Genomic DNA, 20,978 nt, shown 5'->3' with positions numbered 1-20,978 from the left:
ACACACACACACACACACACACACACACACACACACACACATACACACCTCTCGCAAGTTGGAGCATACTTACATTAAAGACTTTACCTGAGATTTGAATTAATTAGGCATCCTGTATTTTCCCTGGCAACCCCACCCACCGCGCAGCGTCTCTGGTCGCAGTGCCTGGAAGGAGCACATTGGGGCCTCACAGCTTCCAGGCAATTGCATAGGAAGCAGCTCAAAGCAGTAACCAATTTTGGGAAATTTTCCTGATTTCTGTTTTCATGTTTAAATTTTTATTAGAAAACAAAAAGCATTGCCAAAGGTGGATGTTTCCAATAGCTTGGGATAAAATATTATTATGATTCCTCATTCTTGCTGTACCAAGTATCGGAGATGATTAGGGAGAAGAAATCTGAGAATGCTTTCATTGGAAATTCAGGAAAAACTTGACACCTTGAAGAGGGCAAGGCGGACGTTCCGATGCAGCCTTTTGACTCTCTCGCCCCCTAGTGGCGATATGCCTAAACAGGGGTTTGCGTTCCTACTGGTGACAGTTGCATCCCTGGGACTTCTCCATTGCACTAACTCTGTAGTAAGTGAAATAACAACAAAATGCATAGGAAGGTGAAGATCCAGGCATATCTAAGCTCCAAAACCAGTCTGAGCGGTGCGTAGAGACAGGGCCGAGGTGCAGACGCTGTGCTGCTCCCTTGTAGCCTCCAGCTATTTTATGGGGATCCTGGGCTAATAGGGGAAAATCTGGCTTCACGCCCCAGGGATCGAATCTGCCCAGAGTTGGTTGCCTTTATTTACATTCATTTACCCAACAAATTTTCCTGGAGTGCCTACTATATGCCAGGCACCGTGCCAGGTAATCATTACACCTCACATCCTTCACTACGATTTGGAGTTAAACCAAAGAGTTTGCACAGAGTTCTAGAAATTGCACCCAAAGCAAACTGAACACACAGCTAGGCACAGGCAGAAATTTTAGAACTAAGAGGGGATCTATATAACCAATGCCCTTTTAGTTAAACTAATATCCCCGCCACATCCTTTCTTTATAACTCATATATACAGGGTTTCAGCATCTTTTTTGATAAATGGTCATTAGACTTCTTGACAACTATTTATAATTCGGCACCCAGTAATCAATCAGAATTGCATATAGTACAAAATTAATGCCATGTGATGTGCCTGGAGCCATTTCTGACTTATGAAAGAAAGATGGTGTTGGCAGAATGTTGAATTTTCGTCCCTGTTTCTAGAACGTGCGATGCTGACTTGCTGACATTGAAAGAATGTAGCGACAGAAACCTATTAGAGCAGTGAACTTGTTTTGGAAATAGTTGGGTTGGGCCTATTTGTGGTAGCACTGACCAAAGTCAATCAGTGGAAAGAACTGAGACGGAATGTTGAAACATAACCTGAGTTTGTTCAGCAGCCTGGAGCATCTCCCAGCTTCCACTACCCTACGTTCAATTTAATTTATACATCCTGCCAATTTTACTTCCTGAGCATTTCTCAAACCTTTGCCTTCTTTTTATCTTTATAATTCCCATAGTTTCAAATCTCACATCTTTTTTCCTAAATTACTATAACAGAAACTTTATTGTAATCTCTTTTCCTGCTTCTCTCAAATCCATTCTCCACACAGATTTATCTCAAACACAAATCTGATCATGTCCTTAGTCTGCTTTTATCTTGTTCATGACTCCGTGGTGCTGGCAGGACACAGTTCAAGCTTTTTGTGCATGAAATGCATGGACCTGACACCTGTCCTGGGGCACAGAATGCCTGGGACGGATACTTGTCCTGCCACGTCCACCATCATTCCATCGTCTTTCCTATCACATCCCTCCTGAGGTCTTCCAGGTGCTGTGAATCAGTCTGTGAGCCTATTGAGTGAATATCCAAACATATGTATCCACCTCTGTGCTGTGTTGCTTGAGTTTTCTCCTTGCTAAACCAGGTAACCCTGATGTGACTGAATCCCATTATTCAAAACATGTTATGAGTTTGTGTTGTTTCAAAGAGTCCCGTTATCAGTGGGTAATATTTCTGTCAGATTCCAAAGGCTTACTGCCCTTCTCTTCCCCACTTTTCAGCTGCAGAGAATTCTTCAGCTGATTCTTTCTGGTGTTCAGTGTTTCATTAATCAGATTCTGACCTCTACATAGAATGAAACTGTTTGGGATACTGGCTGGGCATAGTGGCTCACACCTGTAATCCCAGCATTCTGAGAGGCTGAGGCAGGTGGATCACCTGAGGCCAGGAGTTTGAGACCAGCCTGGCCAACATGGCAAAACCTCATCTGTACTAAAAATACAAAAATTAGCCAGGCATGGTGGTGCAGGCCTGTAATCCCAGCTACTTGGATGGCTGAGGCAGGAGAATCACTTGAACCCACGAGGCAGAGTTTTAGCAGTGAGCCAAGATCACGCCACTGCACTCCAGCATGGGTGACAGAGCAAGATTCCATCTCAAAAAAGGAAAAAAAAAAAAAAAAAAGCATTTACTCAGCATCCATGTGTGCCTAGCTAGGGCTGTGGTAAGAACTGGGGATTCAGAGATAATAAAGCTAGTCTTATTCCTTGGCAACCTCATAAATTTCATCAGAGAGGCTCACATATAAGCAAAGAAAGTGCGACAAGTGTTCACAAGTCTATGGCTTCTCTCATCAATTTCAACATCCTTGGCCTCCTCCACTGGCAAACTAGGGCTTAATAGTTTTTTGAAAAAATGAAGGTGTGAGTGAATGACAAGATGGATGAATTGATCATCTTTAGCCTAAAGCAGTATTCTCCAAACTACTAGGTCTTAGGAGGCAATGTTCAGTATTGCATGAACAAGTCAGGTGCGGTGGCTCACACTTGCAATCCCAGCACTATGGGAGGCTGAGGTGGAAAGATCACGTGAGACCAGGAATTCAAGACCAGTTTGGGCAATATAGTGAGACCCCATTTCTATAAAAAATTTGTAGAAAATTAGCCAGACATGGTGGTGTGCACCTGTAGTCCCAAATACTCAGGAGGCTGAGTTGGATGACCTGAGCCCAGGAGTTCGGAGGAGTTTGGAGCTGCAGTGAGCTGTGATTGCACCACTGCACCCCAGCCTGGGTCACAGAGCGAGACCCTTTCTCAAAATAGTAAAGAATTCAGTAAACAAAATATTTTACATTTTTAATAGTTATATATTTACTATATAGGATGTAAGAAAATATATAACTGTTTTATCAAACCCGTAATTTAACAATAATATAGATGAGAAAAAGCTTAATATTTTAGGCAAGTCAGTATAAAGTTAATACTAATATAAATGGTAAGAATTTGACCCAGTCACCTCTTAAAGACCCCACCTTTCCACACTGCCACACGTTAGTGATTAAATTTCAACATGAGTTGTAGAGGGGACAGACATTCAAACTATAGCCGAAGAGAAATTGTTGATGTTTGGGAAACAAAGTAATTTTCACTGTTTCCTTTTCTTCAGGTTTTATTCTTTCCCCAAATTCAGCCTACAGTTGACTGTTTTATGTGCAACCCATGGCAATTTTTAACTACGGAATTGAAACCTTTGAAAAGATAAGACAAAGCTGTGTGTGTGTATGTCTGTTTTTAAAGACGAACCAAACTATGTTTATTATTTTATTTCATAAGTGATTCTGTCAACTGACCATGTGAATGTCCTGATTTTCATAGATTATGACCTGTTCAGGTGACAAGAAACAGGCGTACTAATAACCTAGTAACCCTGGATTATTATTTATATTTGGAAGTAAGGAAAAACAGGAAATGGCTTTCCCAAGCCTCCTGAGCAACATTTAGGAGACATTTTATATGTGTGTGTGTGTGTATGTGTGTGTGTGTGTATATATTAGGATAACATTAGGATAACATTTAGAATACAGCAGTGGCGGCATCAGGCTGACAGCAACTCTGGGAAACCCACAGGACACTGTCCTTCCCCCCATGCACCCCTGCCCAGCCTTCAGTGTCTCCATTCCTGCTTCCTTCTCTGCCTCCTGCTGCTACACAGCCTGCTCTGCTGATCTCTCTCTTTCTTTGGTTTGTGTGACCTCAAGGCTTTTGCTTGCTATCACTTTTTTTATTTTTTTTAATTAATTTTTTTTTTTTTTTTTTTTAGGAGATGGGGCCTTGCTCTGTTTCCTAGGCTGGAGTGCGGTGAAGCTATCAGCTCACTGCACTCTCGAGCTCCTGGGCTTCCGGCTAATTTTCTGAAAACTTTTTGTAAAGACGAGGTCTCACTACGTTGCCTGGGCTGGTCTCAAACTTCTGGGCTGAAGTGATCCTCCTGCTTCAGCCTCCCAAGTAGTTCAGTTTTAAGACTATAGATGTGAGCCACCATGCCACCAAGCCACCACGCCACTGAGCCACTGTGCCACGGCGCCACCTGGCTATGCTTGCTGTCTTTGTGCATCTCAGCTTTCACCTGCCATACTGCCTGCAATTCGGGTGACCAACTCAACCCAGTTTCTCTGGGACTTTTCCAGTTTTAGCACCAAAATTTCCACAACCAGGCAACACCTAAAGTCCTAGGCAAACCAGGATGTTTAGTCACATCACCTGTACCCCTTTGCTATACATTTCATATTCGAATTCTGTAAAGGAGAAGAGGGGAAATCTGACTGGATCTCTTTGTCTCTTGTCCAGCCCAGGGAGCCTCTGAGCTCTTCCAGCTCAGCCTACTGATTGTACCAGTCAGGCTTGGGGGGTGACGAAAGGAAGCATCCCTGGCTGATTGTCTCAGAAGGGGCCTGTGAGCAGAGTGAACCTGAGAATATCATCAGGTCCTGCAGTCCACTTTCCACACCAGTTTGTATCAGTGCTGGTGCTGAATGTGTTAGGTGAAGGTATATGCAGACAAGAGGTGTCAGTGAGGGGCAGGCAGAAACAATTTTAAAAATCATTACACCAGCTGAGTGCTATGGCTCATGCCTGTAATTCTGGCACTTTAGGAGGCTGAGGTGGGTAGATCACTTGAGGTCAGGAGTTCGAGACCAGTCTGGCCAACGTGGCGAAACCCTGTCTCTACAAAAAGTACAAAAATTAGCCGGACGTGGTGGCATGCGCCTGTAATCCCAGCTACTCGGGGGATGAGGCAGGAGAATTGCTTGAACCCAGGAGGCAGAGGTTGCACTGAGCCAAGATCCCACGACTGCACTCCAGCCTGGATGACAGAGCAAAACTCCATCTCAAAAAAAAAAAAATCATTGTACCCTTTTTACCTTTATGAACTCAAGCATTACACAAATTAGGCTTCTAATATAGTGTTATAGAAACCCTGGCCCAACCAGTCATTAAATATTTTATCCCACTCAATATTGTCCAGTTCAGAGATTGTAAAGTTTGCAAAAGTGGGTGTTTACAAAGCAAAACAATGTCATCTGGGAAATGAAGAATGTTAAGCTCTAGCAGCCTTGGGGACAAACACAAAATGCACTACGGCTTAGGGCAGAGAAGCTGAGCCATCAATACTTTCTAAATCCTGGAGGGCTTCCTCTATCTCCCGCATTCCAGCACCCCCTCTACCCACTTGGCTCCAGAAATTAGTCCTTCTCTATTAAAACTGTTTTTCCATCTGCAAGGAACAGAAGTCCCCACCCGGCCCTACCCCGCCTCCGCTTCCGCCCCACCTTCAGTTCTGTGGACTGAGGTGGGGAGAGAAAAATAAAATCACTGTAAAAATACTTGACTTCTGAAGCACGTGACTGGCTTTCAAGAATTCTATAAACTCGAGGGTGAGGCACTTGAAGAAGTAGGAGGCATGGCTCAGGGCAGACGGGCTACTTTGAGCCCTCTGAGTCTCTGGATGCCCCTCCCGAGCACCTCCAACCTCCTGATCACCCCTGATCCTCCTATCCAGCATCCCATTCCCAACTCTTCCTGGTGTTCTGAGACCCCCGAGGGGGTGCAGGCTGCGCGCAGGCAGGCAGCCCAGCCCTGGGTGCTGGGTGACCCCCTCAGCTCCAGGTGTGGCTGCAGGACTGTCAGCCTCCCGGGGGTGACATGGAAGGGTGAATGCATTTGCACTGCGCCTTTCATTCTGTGGCATCTGTGTCTCTGTTTCTCTTAAAGCCTATGGCCATCACTCAACCGGAGGCTGAGAACTGATGAAAAAGTGGAACAAAAACAAAACAAAGCTAGCTGCATTGTTGAAACAAAGTCCATTTCAGTGTTTATTTGGCAGAGAAGCTAGTAGAGGTGATCAAAGTGATCCAGGCAATTCACTTGTTTCGCTGGCCCTGGGAGGGAAGGTGAGGAGCTCTGAATTCCAAAGGTGGGGGGAGAGGAGAGCAAAGCTCAGGGGAGAGAGCGGTCAGGAAACTCGCTGGGTACAGCCAATCCCTGCTGAGACTCCAAGACACCAGTCACAGGCTTCTCCTTCTCCTGCATCAGGGTGACCTCCAGGGCCCTGTTCTCTGAGCCTCCACCCTCCACCCTGGGCTGCACCACTGCCCCCAAGCCTTTATGGGCACCCCTGCCCAAAGGCTATGCTCTGGGTGCACCCTTGCACCCAAGCTCCCCTCAGGCGCTTTCCCCTATCCTAGCAGCTGCACACCTCCTCCGCACCAGCTCTGAGGGTAGTTTCCAGCTTTGGCCTCCTCCTCCAGGAAGCCCTGCGCCCCAGGGAGGTCCCTGGCATCACAGTCTTAGCTTACAGACCAGAGGTCTCAGTGACTAGAGCAGGTGCCAGCTCCCGGCAGAATTTGATAAATATCTATGACGGAACTGCATGCCGCCTTAGGGCTCTTACAGCAATGCCCCCCAGATAATACCAGACCCCATTCTATTGTTGAAAGAAGAGGAATTTTAGAAAATAGGTATACCAGGCCAGGTGCAGTGGCTCATGACAGAAATCTCAACACTTCGTGAGGTCAGGGCCGGAGGACTGTTTGAGCCCAGGAGTTCAAGACCAGCTTGGGCAACATAATGAGACCTAATGTCACAAAAAATATAAAATTAGCCAGGCATGGTGGAGTGTGCCTGTAGTTTCAGCTACTTGGGAGGCTGAGGCTAGAGGATTTATTGAGCCCAAGAGGTTGAAGCAGTGAGCCATGATCATACCCCTGAATCCAGCCTGGGTGGTGGAGTGAGAACTTATCCAAAAAAAAAAAAAAAAAGAAAGAAGAAGAGACATACCTCCTCTTTTATTCTTCATTTCCATCCAGCAAAATAATAATAATAATAATAATAATAATAATTGAGGGGTCACCTAGGACAATGGCCTTGGACTTCAGTAGTGAAAAAAGAGGATAAAAGATCCTAAGGTATTCACCAAGTAAAGACTGAACAGGACCCTGGAGATGAGAAAGACGGGAGAGATGAGAGCCAGACATTCGAGAATGCTGCAGGAGTCAGTTTGTTCAGCAGCAAAGTGGGGAGCTGTTGGTGGGGGTAACAGGGAGAAGTGTACTCCATGATCCCAGTTTTGGCAATTTGATTGGTTTCCCTTCCTTCTTGCTCCCCCTACTCCCCAGCCCCCACCTCCACAGGTCACTGGAGCTTTGAGAGAAGGCCGGGGAGAAGCTCAACGGCAGAAAATAAGCCAGGAGAATCTCTTTCCAACAAATACTCTATTGAAAGGGTTGATAATGAGGCACTGTGGGTAAAGCGAGGTAGCAACCCAGGTGCTTGTATCCATAGAAGTTCTCATATTCTCGTGGATTCCACCTTGGCCCTTCAGGAACTCTGTGAAATATGCCATGGTTTTGCTCCCTCTGGGATAAAAGGGGTGAGCAGATACATGTTACAATTTTCACTTAGAAGTTGCCACCTGGAATCCAGACTTTGTCTGCAGTGACCAGAGGGCAGAGTGAAGCAAGACTTTCAAGACGATGTGCTGAGCAGATGCCAGCTCTGACCACAGTGCTGTGCACACGCCGTCTTTGCTGCCTAGCATCTATCTTCCAACTTAAGATAGATAAAAGAACCCATAATAAAAGCCAACATCAACGGGTTCTCTTAAAAAGAAAGCAAACGTGCTTAAAGTATTAACACATTGGATCTATGTGTAGTTTCACATTATATGATCACATGAGGAATTTGTGTGGAGGGGCAAGAGGAGAGTTCCAAGACATTTGATAGGGAGACTTGAGTGTTGGTGGGTAGGGAGGGGCTCTTGGGCACCTCCGTTAGTGTCTGGCAGGATCTCCTTGGAGCCACTGGAATTTTAAGGACTTTAAGTAAGGGAAGATTGGTTACCCTCTGCTCTGGAGAGAATGCTGGAGATATAAATGGTTACCTGGTGAAATTGTTGCTCTTAACACAGAAGAGAAAATTCTGTTTTGATCTATGAGTCATATAGAAATGTATCATACTATGGAATTTATGAAATTGTTAGTGGGGCTTTGTAATACAGTTCGTGTGAGGCTCACACCTTTGCTCTAATTATTGTTTAAGATTAATTATTTTTTAATTATTGTTTAAGATTCTTTTATAGGGTCTTTGTTGGGAAACAGTATCATTATGTTCCCCTCACATTTGGAAACTTAAGGCGCCCAGAGGGCTTATCTTGGGATCACACATAGGTGGCCATCTGTACTGGTTTGCCAGGGACAGTCGTGGTTTCGTGTTGTCCAGTTGTAATTATTAATAGTGTCTCCTTTCCCTCTCACAACTGCTGGTTTATACTAAGTATAAGGTCACCCTAACCACCTGACACATTGCTGTCAAAACTAGGATTGGAGATCCCACATTTCACATGTGCCAGATCATCCATTTAAGCAAATGTTATCCCAGTTGTTAAAAATCCTTTGTTTTTGACTTACAGGGCCTCATACCATAACAGCCTGTCTTTTAGAAACAGTTAATATGGAACACATCAAACACGAGGCCTCTGGTTGAAACGCTTTTGTTGACTTCTTTGTTTTTCACTTTGTTTTGATTAACTCCCACAGTTATGGATGCCTTTGAAAAGTACATTTTAAGGACTTCGGCAAGCATTAATTATTTCTTTTGTGTCATGATGTCAAGTCATTTTCAATTGTCTGACTCTCAATAGAATTTAAAGTGAAAAAATATTAAATATGTATCAGGGCAATTCCACTTACTCTTGGTTCTTGCAATGATTTCTCTCTCGAAAAACTTACATAGGCCAGGCACAGTGGCTCATGCCTGTAAACCCAGAATGATTACTTTGGGAGGCCAAGGTGGGCAAATTACCTGAGGTCAGGAGTTCGAGACCAGCCTGGCCAACATGGTGAAACCCTGTCTCTACTAAAAATACAAAAAAAAAAAAAAAAAAGAGCCAGGCATGGTGGCGGGTGCCTGTAATCCCAGCTACTCAGGATGCTGAAGGAGGACAATTGCTTGAACCCAGGAGGCAGAGGTTGCAGTGAGCCAAGATCACACCATTGCACTCCAGCCTGGGCGACAAGAGCAAAACTCTGTCTCCAAAAAACAAGGAAAAAAGGCCGGGTGCGGTGACTCACACTTGTAATCCCAGCACTTTGGGAGGTCGAGGCGGGCAGATCACAAGGTCAGGAGATGAAGACCATTCTGGCTAACATGGTGAAACCCCATCTCTACGAAAAATACAAAAAGTTAGCCAGGCGTGGTGGCATGTGCCTGTAGTCCCAGCTACTCAGGAGGCTGAGGCAGGAGAATCACTTGAACCCAGGAGTCAGAGGTTGCAGTAAGCCCAGATCGCGCCACTGGGTAACTGAGCAAGGTGCCGTCTCAAAAAAAACAGAGCAAGACACTATCTCAAAAAAAAAAAAAAGAAAGAAAAAACTTACATAAAGGAAATTGACATGCTTTCCACAACCCTGTAATTGGCCTGCTGAGAAATTGCATGCAATTGTTTACGATTTTTGTGATTAATTCTCTTCATGGTGGATGCCACTTATGTTGCGTTATCAGCACCAATAATGGTCCAGTTCTGTAACAGGTTAGCTATGACTGCAAAATTACCATTTGTCTTTACAGCACTCTATTATCTCATCACTTGTCTTTCCTTTTAAATGACATTTGTTTTATGTGGTAGCTCATTTTGAGTCATGAATTGCAACATATGGAACCACTAACCAAGAAATAGTCTTGCACCTTTCCCTGTTAACAGAAATGGAGTTGAAAACTTAGCCTCCTGATATTATTATTATTCTAGTTCTCTATATGACTGGAGGGAAATCAGATTTCAAGTTCTTGCCGCTTTCCTTATGCCTTTCACAGCAAATTTCAAAGTATAGCAGTAGGCAGATTGCAATGTAATAGCAATTTTTAAGCCCAGAAATTAAATTAAACCAGAAAGAAATACACCTACTTCTAGTTCAAATAGTGTTTCTTCCAGAAAGAAGAACATCTCCACAGTAACAGCAGCGACAATAAGAGTGTTTTCATGAAGATCGGAGTTAGCAGGTTTACATAGATTGCAGAATACAGCTACTGTTTTCCAGAGAAACTGACAATCAGTGTTAAATGGTTAGGAAGGTCTCTGTGCTTTGGAGAAAGATATGGAATAGTCGGTGCAAGCGCTAATAGAGTGCCTTCTCAAATTGTTTTCAGTTCCTCCTCTTAAGGAGGAACGAAAGGCCGGTAAGTAATCCAATAGAAGCTTTTCCCTATAGAATGGTCAGAAAGTTTGATCATTCAAAAAAACATTATTTTACTGTAAATACATGTCTAGGTTTCATGGTCCTTAATGATTTATGTTAAATGTCTTCCCCCCTAACGCCTTTTTCTCTTGTGCGTATCACAGAGTTTTGCTTCCTGGAATATCAGCAGAGAGGGCAGTCGGCTTGGCCCATATGCGAGAGGGGAGGGTCCTAGCAGCTGTAACGCAAGGTCGACTGACCAAGGGGGTTCCTTGGGCTGCCTGGAAAATGGTAGTTCAGACCTGGTGGGAGACATTCCCCTATTTTTGTCCATCTAGGGATCAACAGAGGCCTTGAAAGACTGCTGTGACATCTTCCAAACAGCCCCCAGGAAATCATAATCAGCTTCTGCCAATGGATCTCTTCTGCCTGGGTTGAGCTAGCCAGGAGGGCCCCAGGGCAGGGTACTGTTTGTGGCTGCCAGCTGCCATGGCAGCTCTCTGCTGCCTCCTTCATCCTGGGGTTTTTGCCTCTGTGCTACCAAATGACAGGTAGGAGCTGCTAGGGATGGGCTCTCTGGACACCAAAGCAAGGGGGTTGGGGTCACAACCAAAGGCTGAGGGACATCTGATTTGGGCTGCTGCATCTGCAGTGTTTCTCTCTCTCTCTCTCTCACTTTTCTCCCGCCCTCCTCCCCCTCCTCCTGGCATTAATGCCTTAAAAACTAATACACAACAGTGTACAAGAATCAGGATGATCTGGACCTGAAAGGCTGAACATAGGAGGGTCCTCCTTCATGAACATTTTACACCTAAGGAAATAGTAAGGTTAAAACTAGATTCATCTGGCTTTGCCCAGGGGCCACCGGGACAGAAACTGTGTACCATTCGTTCCTCCTTAAAGCAAGATTGCCAGGTAATTCTGTTGCAAAGTCATAGAGACCTTAAGTTATCTGCCCTGCAAACCCCACTGCCTCTATTCAGGCTGCCAAGGCACTGGTTTATTCTTCTAAAAGATTCACTGTGTCTTCTTGGATTTCAAGAAAAATCCCATTAGGAATTGAGGGGCTCTCTTCTTCCCCTCCCGACATGAGTATAACTCACTTCCTGGCATGTCTCCTTTCCTTTTGGCCTACATCCTTTGTCTGTTAGGTGCTTCCACATCCTTATGTCTTAAATGACCAAAATACGTCACCCCCACTGCCAAAACACACAGGTCACTCGAGGTCACAATCTGGAACATAGGCCGGCCATTGTTCTGCACACATTCTTGATTTAAATCAATCTCAAACCTTGCTGGAATGCCCTGTAAACTGGGGCAAGGTATGGTCACCAGACTAACCATTGTCCTTTTTAACCCTTCCAGTGATGGGGCTGCTACAGGTTACACTATTGCACTCTTCCTCCCAGCTACTGTTACTCTGAGATGTCTGAGGTCGCAGAGCTAATGTTGCCTAGATTATTTTGCCATCCTTTTTTTTATCCTCCTGACATCGTGCCCCCTATTTTCACTCTCTGGGAACTCTGCCAGTTTTTCAAGGACTGGGTAAAGAACAAAGTAAATATTTGTAGGTGGTTTAAAAGGAGAAGAAGTATGTTGGCTGTAACTCTGCCCATCCAAAGAAATGCATTTTCACTGTCTTTCAGATGTTTTGAAGTTGTTAACTGGGAGAGCTTCAGAAGGTTGACTTTGCTAGTTTACCTTTCAGATTTGTGATCAAGGGCTGAGTGTGTGTGTGAGTGTGTGTGTGTTTCTAAGTGTGTTGGGGAAGGGAGGAGTCTGAGAAAGTGAGGCAAGTAAGTAGAACTTTTTTTTAAAAAGTCCAGATTGAGTGATTGAAATCGACTGTGTGCAAATGACGCTAGACTTCTTCATAGATGTTAATCGGGCCCTAAAAAGTTAGTGCAGAAAGTGCTTACTTGCAGCACTCAGCATAGACCCTTTCTTTCAAATTGTTTGGGATTTTTTTTTTTAAGGGAGTTCACTGAAATTTGGGATCACTGAATGATCGACAGGTTGCTGTTTCTTAATATGTGGATCACTCGATTTGGGAGGCTCACTCTCCCTCTGAGATTAAAGAGATGAGGGCACTGGCTCCCAGCGAAGGCTCCCGGCCTTAATCATGTGTGAAATGTTTTCCTTCCTCGGCTGCAGAGCCTCGGTGGTTTGCAGCGGTGGAACCAGGCAGGCCAAGCTGTGGGTAGGAGAGGCCGTCACCTGTTGGGGCCTCCCCCCTCGCGCCCAACCCCCGGCATCGCCCTGCCCTGGCAGAGCCCAGCCCCCAGTCCCCGGGGAGCGCGCCTGCGGACGGACGGACGGACGGACAGACCCTAGGGACGGAGGGCCAGGGGTAGGGGAGATCCAAGAGGCCTGGCGCTGGAATGCAGTTTTCTCGGGCGAGGGAGACTTTGCACCGGAGTGGAAAATAGTTTGGGGTGGGGTTTCGCACCGTCCCCTCCTCCCCAGCCCCAGGCCCCCTCCCAGGCGCTTTCTGGGAGCTTTTAGAACTGCGCTCTGAAGTTTCCAGAGAGCAAGGAGCTTTTGCGGCAGTCAGAGACAATGGAAGAAAATGAAAGCCAGAAATGTGAGCCGTGCCTCCCTTACTCAGCAGACAGAAGACAGATGCAGGGTAAGTAACAGACCCATTCAAAGATGGAGTTACAGGGACGCGTGCCCCTTGCCGCTTGCTGCTTTTTATAAACTGCAGCCCTGGGACCTGGCAAAAAAAAAAAAAAAAAAAAAAAGGAAAATTCTTGAGATGGTACATTTTCCAAACTGGGTAGAGAATAGAGAACTGTGATTTCTTAGGCTTGACTTTATCTCTGGCACGATTTTCTTAAGCAGCAAAAGAGGTGGTGGGGTGATGTCACATTTGTAGCACAGTGAGCCATCAGCATGCTCTGTATCTCTAAGCAATGACAAATAAATCACTAAGCAGCTCCTAATCATTTCCTCCCGGGGCTCCAGCCATGGGAGAAAGGAGCTGTTTTTGTGAAACTGTCTCCAGGATGGCAGCTTCCATTCATTGGTTGGGGGATTCCATGTGGCAGATGCATGCTGGCTGCAAAGTTTGTGCAGTATTTTAGAGTTAAATCACAGAAACCAGGCATGTTTTATTTTACAGATCCGAGCAGCAGGGGAGGGCTTGAGCATCTGGGTGATAGATAGAACTCTGGATCTTCTTTTATGTTTTAATTCAAAACTTGGGAGTTGTTGGACAATTTTGGTAAATTTTCTCCAGGCAGTTTCCCTTTAATTGTGTTTATAATAGACTTGTCTTTCCGTAGGGAATTTCCAGAAGCTTATGTTGTTCCAAAGAAATTTTGCAGTGGGATCGGGTAGCCAGAGGAGGTCCCTGCTCTCTGGCATCTGACGCCTGTGATGCCAAGAACTGATTCTATGGAATCCTATAGGCAGCATGTTCATAAACCGCACAGCCCTGGACCGCCCGACCCACCCTCCCTCAGGTTCATGCAGGGGCCAGCACACAACAAAAAGAAGTGCGGGAGTGCAGTGCTGTGCGTGGGAGTAGGGATTATGCACAGGGGAAAAGGTGTGTGTTTTATGAAAATGTAAAAGGGAAGTAGCACATGACTCATCCTCGCTGAAAATGCAAAGCTAAGCCAGACAGGAGAACTTACAATGGCAAGAGATAGAAATCCCCCAGTGAAATGTAGAAAACTTGAAGTTTTGTAACGGCTGGAGATTCCCTAAGTCTGAACGGTCATCTGTCGAGGCGTCTGCATTCATACTGCCAAAGCACAGCGCTCTCCTTGAGGCCACCGGGGTCAGTGGCATCCAGTGGAAGATAAGGCTACCTCGTCCCCCTGGCCCCCGCCACCCCTCCATTTTCTGGGACAGGATCTTACTTCAGGAATTCAGCTTCTGGGCCTATCCTGAAAGAAATGACCCAGATTCTAGAGGGGCTGTTAGAAAGGGATCCATTTAAGAAATGACTTTCCAACATCATGGCGATTCAGAGGCTTCAGAGGCTAGGATGCTCAGGCTGAGAGGGCGTGCTCCTTCGCTCACTCATTCATTCATTCAGTGAATATTGAGCATCTGTTATGTAGACGTCACTGTTTTAGCTGCCAGACATCCAGTGGTGAACAAAGCAGACTAAAAATACTTGCCTTCATTGAACTTACAGTGTAAGGACCAAGTTTCAGGGGGTGGGGAGCTGGTGGAGACAATGAACAAATAAATAAAATATATAGCATGTTAGATGGCAGAGTTGCTGAATTTAGCAAATAAAAATACAAGTAAATTTGAATTTCAGGTAAACAGTGAATTTTTTTTTTTAGTACAAGTATATCCTGTGTCATATTTGGGATATACTTATGCTAAAAATACTAATCCATTATTTATGTGAAGTTTAACTGAAGTTAATTATCCTCATTTAACTGAGCAGTCCTGTATTTTATCTGGCAACCCTATTTGATGGAAATAAGGTTATGGAGAAAAATAAAACAGGAAAAGGAACAGGGAGTGAAACTGTAAATAGGATTATTAGAAAGAGTTTCACTGAAGTGATATTTGAGCAAAGATGAGAGAGGTGATAGCAGGAATCTAATGTATTCAAAGAACAACAAGAACATGGGAGAAGGATGGGAGGTAAACAGGTTGAGAGGTAATCCCAGGCCAAATCACCTAGGGCCCATGAAACCATCATAAGGACTAGAGCTTTTATTTTGAAAGAGGTGGGAATCTCCTGGCAGGTGGGACTGCTCTTTTTTTTTAGAGAGATAGGGTCTCCTTTGTCACCCAGACTGGAGTGCAGTGTATGATCATAGCTCACTGCAGCCTTGAACTCTTGGGCTCAAGCAGTCCTCTGGCCTTAGCCTCCAAATAGCTGGGACTACCGGGACGTGCCACCATGCATGGTTTATTTTATTTTATCTTATTTTATTTTATCTTATTTTATTTTATTTTATCTTATTTTATTTTATTTTATTTTAGAGAAGGAGTCTTGCTATGTTGCCTAGGTGAGTTACAAAGGGATTTGTCTTTTTAAATGGGGGTAATACTGGGTGCTGTATTGAGCACAACACAAGTAGGGTTGAGGGAAGGACAGGGAGGCCTTTAAGAAGCTTCTATAGTCAAGGAGGCAAGAACCAGGGCTAGCTTGGACCAGGTGGTGATTAGCAGGTGGTGATAAGCAAGCAGATTCTAGGTGTGTATTGAAGGTAATGCCCAACGCATTTCCTCTAGCCTGGGCAGCATAATGAGACCCCATCTCTAGAAAAAAAAAATTAGCTAGGCATAGTGGCACATGCCTGTAGTCCCAGCTACTTGGGAGGCTGAGGCAGGAGGATCACTTGAGCCAGGAGGTTAGAACTGCAGTTAGCCATGATTGCACCACTGCACTCCAGCCTGGGTAACAGTGTAGGACTCTGAAAGAAAGAGAGAAAGAGAGAGAGAAGGAGAAGGAAGGGGAAAGAACAGAAAAGAAGAGAGGGGAGTAGAGGAGAGGAGAAAAGAAAAAAGACAAGCAAGACAAAAGCAATTGCTAAAGGATTCAACGTGGGATGTAAGAGAAAAAGAGGAGTCAGAGACAACTTCCAAAATTTTGGTGTAAGCAGCTGAGAGAATGGAGTTGCCGTTTGCCTAAGAGGGGGAGCATTTACGAAGAACAGATGAGAGGGTGTTTATGGTTTGAGGGTCTGAAGAGCAGAAAATCTTTTGATAGGTTAGGACTGAGAAGTTTATCAGGGATCCAAGTGGAGATGTTGATTGCAATTTGGATATTAATGAGTAGAGCTGAAGGAAGACTGAGAAATGAGAGATCCCGTAGGATCGAATCTGTGTGCAGAAGAAAAAGTCCAAAGGGATGCCTCCTGAGGCACTCCAGCATCTAGAGGTCAGGGAGATTGGAAGGAAGGGCTGGAAAAAATGGCAAAAGAGAATAAAAATCCAAGTTCATTTTTTAAATCCTGCTCAGTTCTGGGTGAATAGGATGCTGTAGAGAAGCATGGCTTCATTTTTAGTTCTCCCACTGAGCACGGAGTGCTGTGAGGGAGAGCAATATCTCTGACGCTAACATCACCCATGACGTCCATTTCTATCATTGCACTCTCTCTTGTGTCTGCCTGTGTATCTGTTTTACCCAATGACAATGTGATATTCCACAGCAGGGACCACGTCTTATTTATTCACATTTGCATTTCCAGCACCTAACAGAGCACCGGGCAACCTCACAGAGCACCAGGCACCTCAGAAGGCACTCAGTAAACATTTGTTGAATGAAAGGCTAATTATACCACTTCGGGACTTTGAGTTTATTATCCTGCTATAGATAGGGATCCCTGGGGGTGATCATGTAACTTATTGTCCAAATGAGATCCTTTTGAGAGTGAAAGGGAACACTACAAATAATTTTACTGGGACAACAGTTGTAACCCAGGGCTGTTTTGGCAAACTGGGGTATATATGATCACCCTAAGAAGAGCTCTAATCGATGAGGCTTCCACCGCTGAATAACCCGGCTACCAGGTAAATAACAATGGGGAAGTGTAGCGCGTAGTGTGCTTTGCAGAGTAGGCACTCAACAATTATTGGTGGAACCTGACTCTAACTCTATCATACTCCCTTTGAAGGCCATGGGCTCTTCAGTGTGACCCTGGGGGATAGGCATTCCTTGGGATGACTCTGTCCATAGCAGTCCTGACGTGTGTGCTTTTGCTCTGGTCCCTAAGGTCTTGAAACCTCTATGCAGGTGAAGTGCTGTCAGCCCACCTGCTTGCCTTCCCCACACTCTGATTGGCAGCCTCCCATCGAGTGCAAGCCTGGGGAATCAGATATGCAGAAACCTCCTCTGAAACAGCCCCCTCGGTCTCTGTACCCTTATCCCGTTTCATTCTTCAAAGCATTTATCGTTAGGTGACATTTAGAATCTATATGATTTGTTTGTGGTTGGCCTCTCTATTTCAAATGTGGACTCCTCTATGAGGGAATTAAGTCTGACTTGATCTACTTCACACTCTATCTCCTAACTCCTTTCGGTGTAGGAGCAGGCAGTCAATAAATATTTGTATGAATGAATGAATGAATCAATCAGTGCTTGACACAGAATGCTGTTCTGGGAGGAGAAAGTCCTGTGTCTATTTTGTCTGAGATCTATACCAGAAATCCTCTTCATCACTGACAAAATTTTAAGGTGCTGTAGAGGAATATAATGACCCGGTTTCAGCTGTAATTTCTGTGCTGCTTTGTGTATATGTTATGATAGTAACAAGGCAGCTAACCCCATCACTTTGGGATGCTGAGGCAGGAGGATCACTTGTGGCCAGGAGTTCTAGACCAGCCTGGGCAACATAGTGAGACTCTATCTCTACAAAAAAAAATTTTTTTAAGTAGCCATGCATGGTGGTATGCACCTGTAGTCCCCGTCACTCTAGATTCTGAGGCAGGAGGATCACTTGTGGCCAGGAGTTCTAGACCAGCCTGGGCAACATAGTGAGACCCTATCTCTACAAAAAAAATTTTTTTTAAGTAGCCATGCGTGGTGGTATGCACCTGTAGTCCCCGTCACTCCAGATTCTGAGGCAGGAGGATCACTTGTGGCCAGGAGTTCTAGACCAGCCTGGGCAACATAGTGAGACCCTATCTCTACAAAAAAAAATGTTTTTAAGTAGCCATGCATGGTGGTATGCACCTGTAGTCCCCGTCACTGCAGATTCAGAGGCAGGAGGATCACTTGAGCCCAGGAGTTCGAGGCTGCATTGAGCCATGATTACATGACTGCATTCCAGCCTGGGTGACAGAGCAAGACCCTGTTTCTAAAAACAAACAAACAAACAAAAACACAAGGGAGCTTGAAAACTGAGGGAGGCTGTAGGATCCTGTGGCCTGCTAACCGATTAATCAGATAGGCTAATTGTTGTAACCACCCTCTAATCTTGGTGGCTTTGGATGATGAAGGTTAATTGCTCACTCACACACAGCACAGTGTGATTTCTGTGGCCAGGTGGATTTCCTGGGTGGCTGCTAAGGCTCCTCCTGCCTTGTCACTCTGCTATCCCCCACGGCCTTGGAGGGTTCTGCTCTATGGATCCTTTGTATTCGACTGGCCAAAGAGTAAAGAGAGAGAGAACATGGAAAGTTATTCAGGAGGTCCAGGGGCCCTGACCGAAGATGGCCCACATGGCTTCTGCCCACAATGCATTGACTGGAATTAATACAAGGCCCCAGTGAGATGGGAGGTGACTGTGGAAAATGCGATCTACCTGTGTGTGCAGCAGAAGAGCGTTCTGGTTGAACACATAGGGCTGTCTCCAGACCAAACAGCAATTCCCCATGATGCTCCCTGTGACAAGAGAGCTTCTCAGCACACTTGAGAAGGAGACAGCTAACCAGAAGCCACCAGAAAGAAGGGAGGATGCCTTCCCTCAGAGTCTGTGGCCTACCTAATCTTGACCCAGGAAGAGGATCTCAGGGAAGCCGTCAGCACTGTTGCTGGCTCTGGAGCGGGTGTGGAATGCCTGAGTGATGCAAGGCCCCAAATCCCTTGCTGCGGGTCAGCTGACCCAGCCAGAGTAACCTGAGTTGTGGCGAAGAAGCTAGCCTTGGCAGCTCCTGCAGTTGCCTGCCTGCGGGACTTGCAGTGCGGCTTTCTCCTTGAGGATGCCCCATCTTCCAAGAGCCTCTGCGTGTTTGGTGTCTACCTCAGCCCCTACTTTCCATGCTTGCTTTCCAGAATGCCAAATCCTAGTCTGGGAGCCCCTTGGATTCCTGAAGTGTCCCTCTAGCGTTTCTGTCTGCCTTGTCCTCACTTCTCTAGGGAATGTTCCAGGGATTTTGCTCGGCTTTAAGCTCATATGTTGCTCTTTGCCCTGCTTGAAGTGAGCTCCCAGGAGGAGTTGCCCTGGGCTCTGCAGAGGCTGGGAGGGGCAGGAAAGGGAAACAGGACTGCCTTTCAGCAAGCTCAAGCCTTGCCTTCATGCTACAGCTTCATTATTTTGTTCGACAAGGATTCCCAGAATAGCAAACAGCTGGACACACCCATAGTTAAATGTTAACACCAAAGCGCATTCCAAACAAGAAATCGAATTGTATTTCTGTTTTGATGGCTTGGATAATCCACACTTGAGCTTTTCTCTATTCATGTGGATAATGAGGAGTTGGCCAGGCTCAGATCTCTGACAACATGGCTATGGAATTGTGACAAATGTCCTCTGCCTGCTCCCTCTCTTGTTTGTAATCGTTCTTAGTTTTTCTCTGCTGAAAAGACCACATTCTCCTTAAATGGCTGGAATGGCAGAGTTGTTGCTTCTCCCTCAGGTGTGGGACTTGACTCTTCCAAGAGCTTAGCCTTGTTGAGGAAAAGGCTCAGATGACGGATGTGGGTAAAGTGGCTTTGTGTGGAAAGTGGCGTTAGGTGGCTGTGAGTGCTGGTGATGGTAGAGCAGGTGCCTTGAGGTAGGAGGGGAGGCAGACAGGATGCTAGAGCATTGGGCATTGGGTGGAAGGCACAAGGCAGGAAATTAAGACTAAAGGAAGAAGTGAGCTCCGAAGGCAATCTGATGCTGATGTTTGCCAAGTGGCTGCATTGACCCTTCCAGCCTTGCTAATGGTTGATGCTGTTTGTACCTTTCCTCCAAATCACATAAATCCTTGTTAAGCAACTGGAGATATTTTAGAAAAATCCACAAGAAAGAAAAAACAGAAAAGCAACATGAGGTGAAAAGTGCTAGGAAAAAACAGAAGTTTGATGAGTCTAGTCCAGTAAATCAGGGCTGCTCAAACATTAATGTGGACAGAAGATTGGCTCTGACCCCCAAAACTCTCCCCTTCTAGCTCCCTTCCCAACTCATTTCAAAAAACAAAGAGGTTTTATTGTCCTGGCTGTCTAGACCTCTTCTGATGCTCTTGGGATGAAACAGAATAGATCATATGAGCCTGTGTGGCATAGTAAGGCAGGATGCCACTTTCTGCCCTGTTGTTGCCATTAGACATGCATGGATGTTTATCTGTATGGCTGGCTGTATATGTGCATGTGGACAGATGTGTGTTATACTTGCATAAGAAATCACCCTTCCAGAGGCTCAATCCTGTTAATTCATCTAGCTGTCCTGGATAACTTAAAATATATTTTCTTAATAATGTCAAAACTAATTTTCAGACTCCACTTAAAAGTCAATAGTGTTGCTAGGTGTGATGGCTCATGCTTGTAATCCTGGCAGTTTGGGAAACTGAGGCAGGTGGATCACTTGAGGTCAGGGGTTCGAGACCAGCCTGGCCAACATGGTGAAACCCCGTTTCTATTAAAAATACAAAAATTAGCCTGGCATGGTTGCGCACGGCTGTAATCCCAGCCACTCGGGAGGCTGAGGCACAAGAATCGCTCGAACTCGGTAGGTGGAGGTTACAGTGAGCTGAGATCGCACCACTGCACTCCAGCCTTCGTGATGGAGTGAGACTCTGTGTCAAAAAAAAAAAA

The 20,978-nt window shown here is 45.4% G+C and overlaps 1 protein-coding gene across 4 annotated transcripts in view; it reads left to right on the top strand.

The window, feature by feature from the left end:
• KIAA1217 (KIAA1217 ortholog) overlaps positions 1 to 20,978 on the top strand; it is an 865,191-nt gene that overhangs the window by 509,133 nt on the left and 335,080 nt on the right. For 3 of the 4 annotated variants that reach the window (XM_011963832.1, XM_011963833.1, XM_011963831.1), the window contains exon 1: positions 12,575 to 13,169. The exons of the other annotated variant lie outside the window; for it this stretch is intronic. In XM_011963832.1, the coding sequence (XP_011819222.1) occupies positions 13,100 to 13,169 (70 nt within the window). In that variant the 5' untranslated portion in view covers positions 12,575 to 13,099. Of the gene's footprint in view, positions 1 to 12,574; positions 13,170 to 20,978 lie in introns of those variants that run through there. 4 annotated transcript variants of the gene reach the window in all.

This window comes from Colobus angolensis, unplaced genomic scaffold (assembly GCF_000951035.1).
Source record: "Colobus angolensis palliatus isolate OR3802 unplaced genomic scaffold, Cang.pa_1.0 Scaffold63, whole genome shotgun sequence".
In the NCBI taxonomy this organism is placed as follows: domain Eukaryota; kingdom Metazoa; phylum Chordata; class Mammalia; order Primates; family Cercopithecidae; genus Colobus; species Colobus angolensis.
Note: the sequence above shows the minus strand (reverse complement) of the source record. Positions and strands in the feature narration are given on the sequence as shown.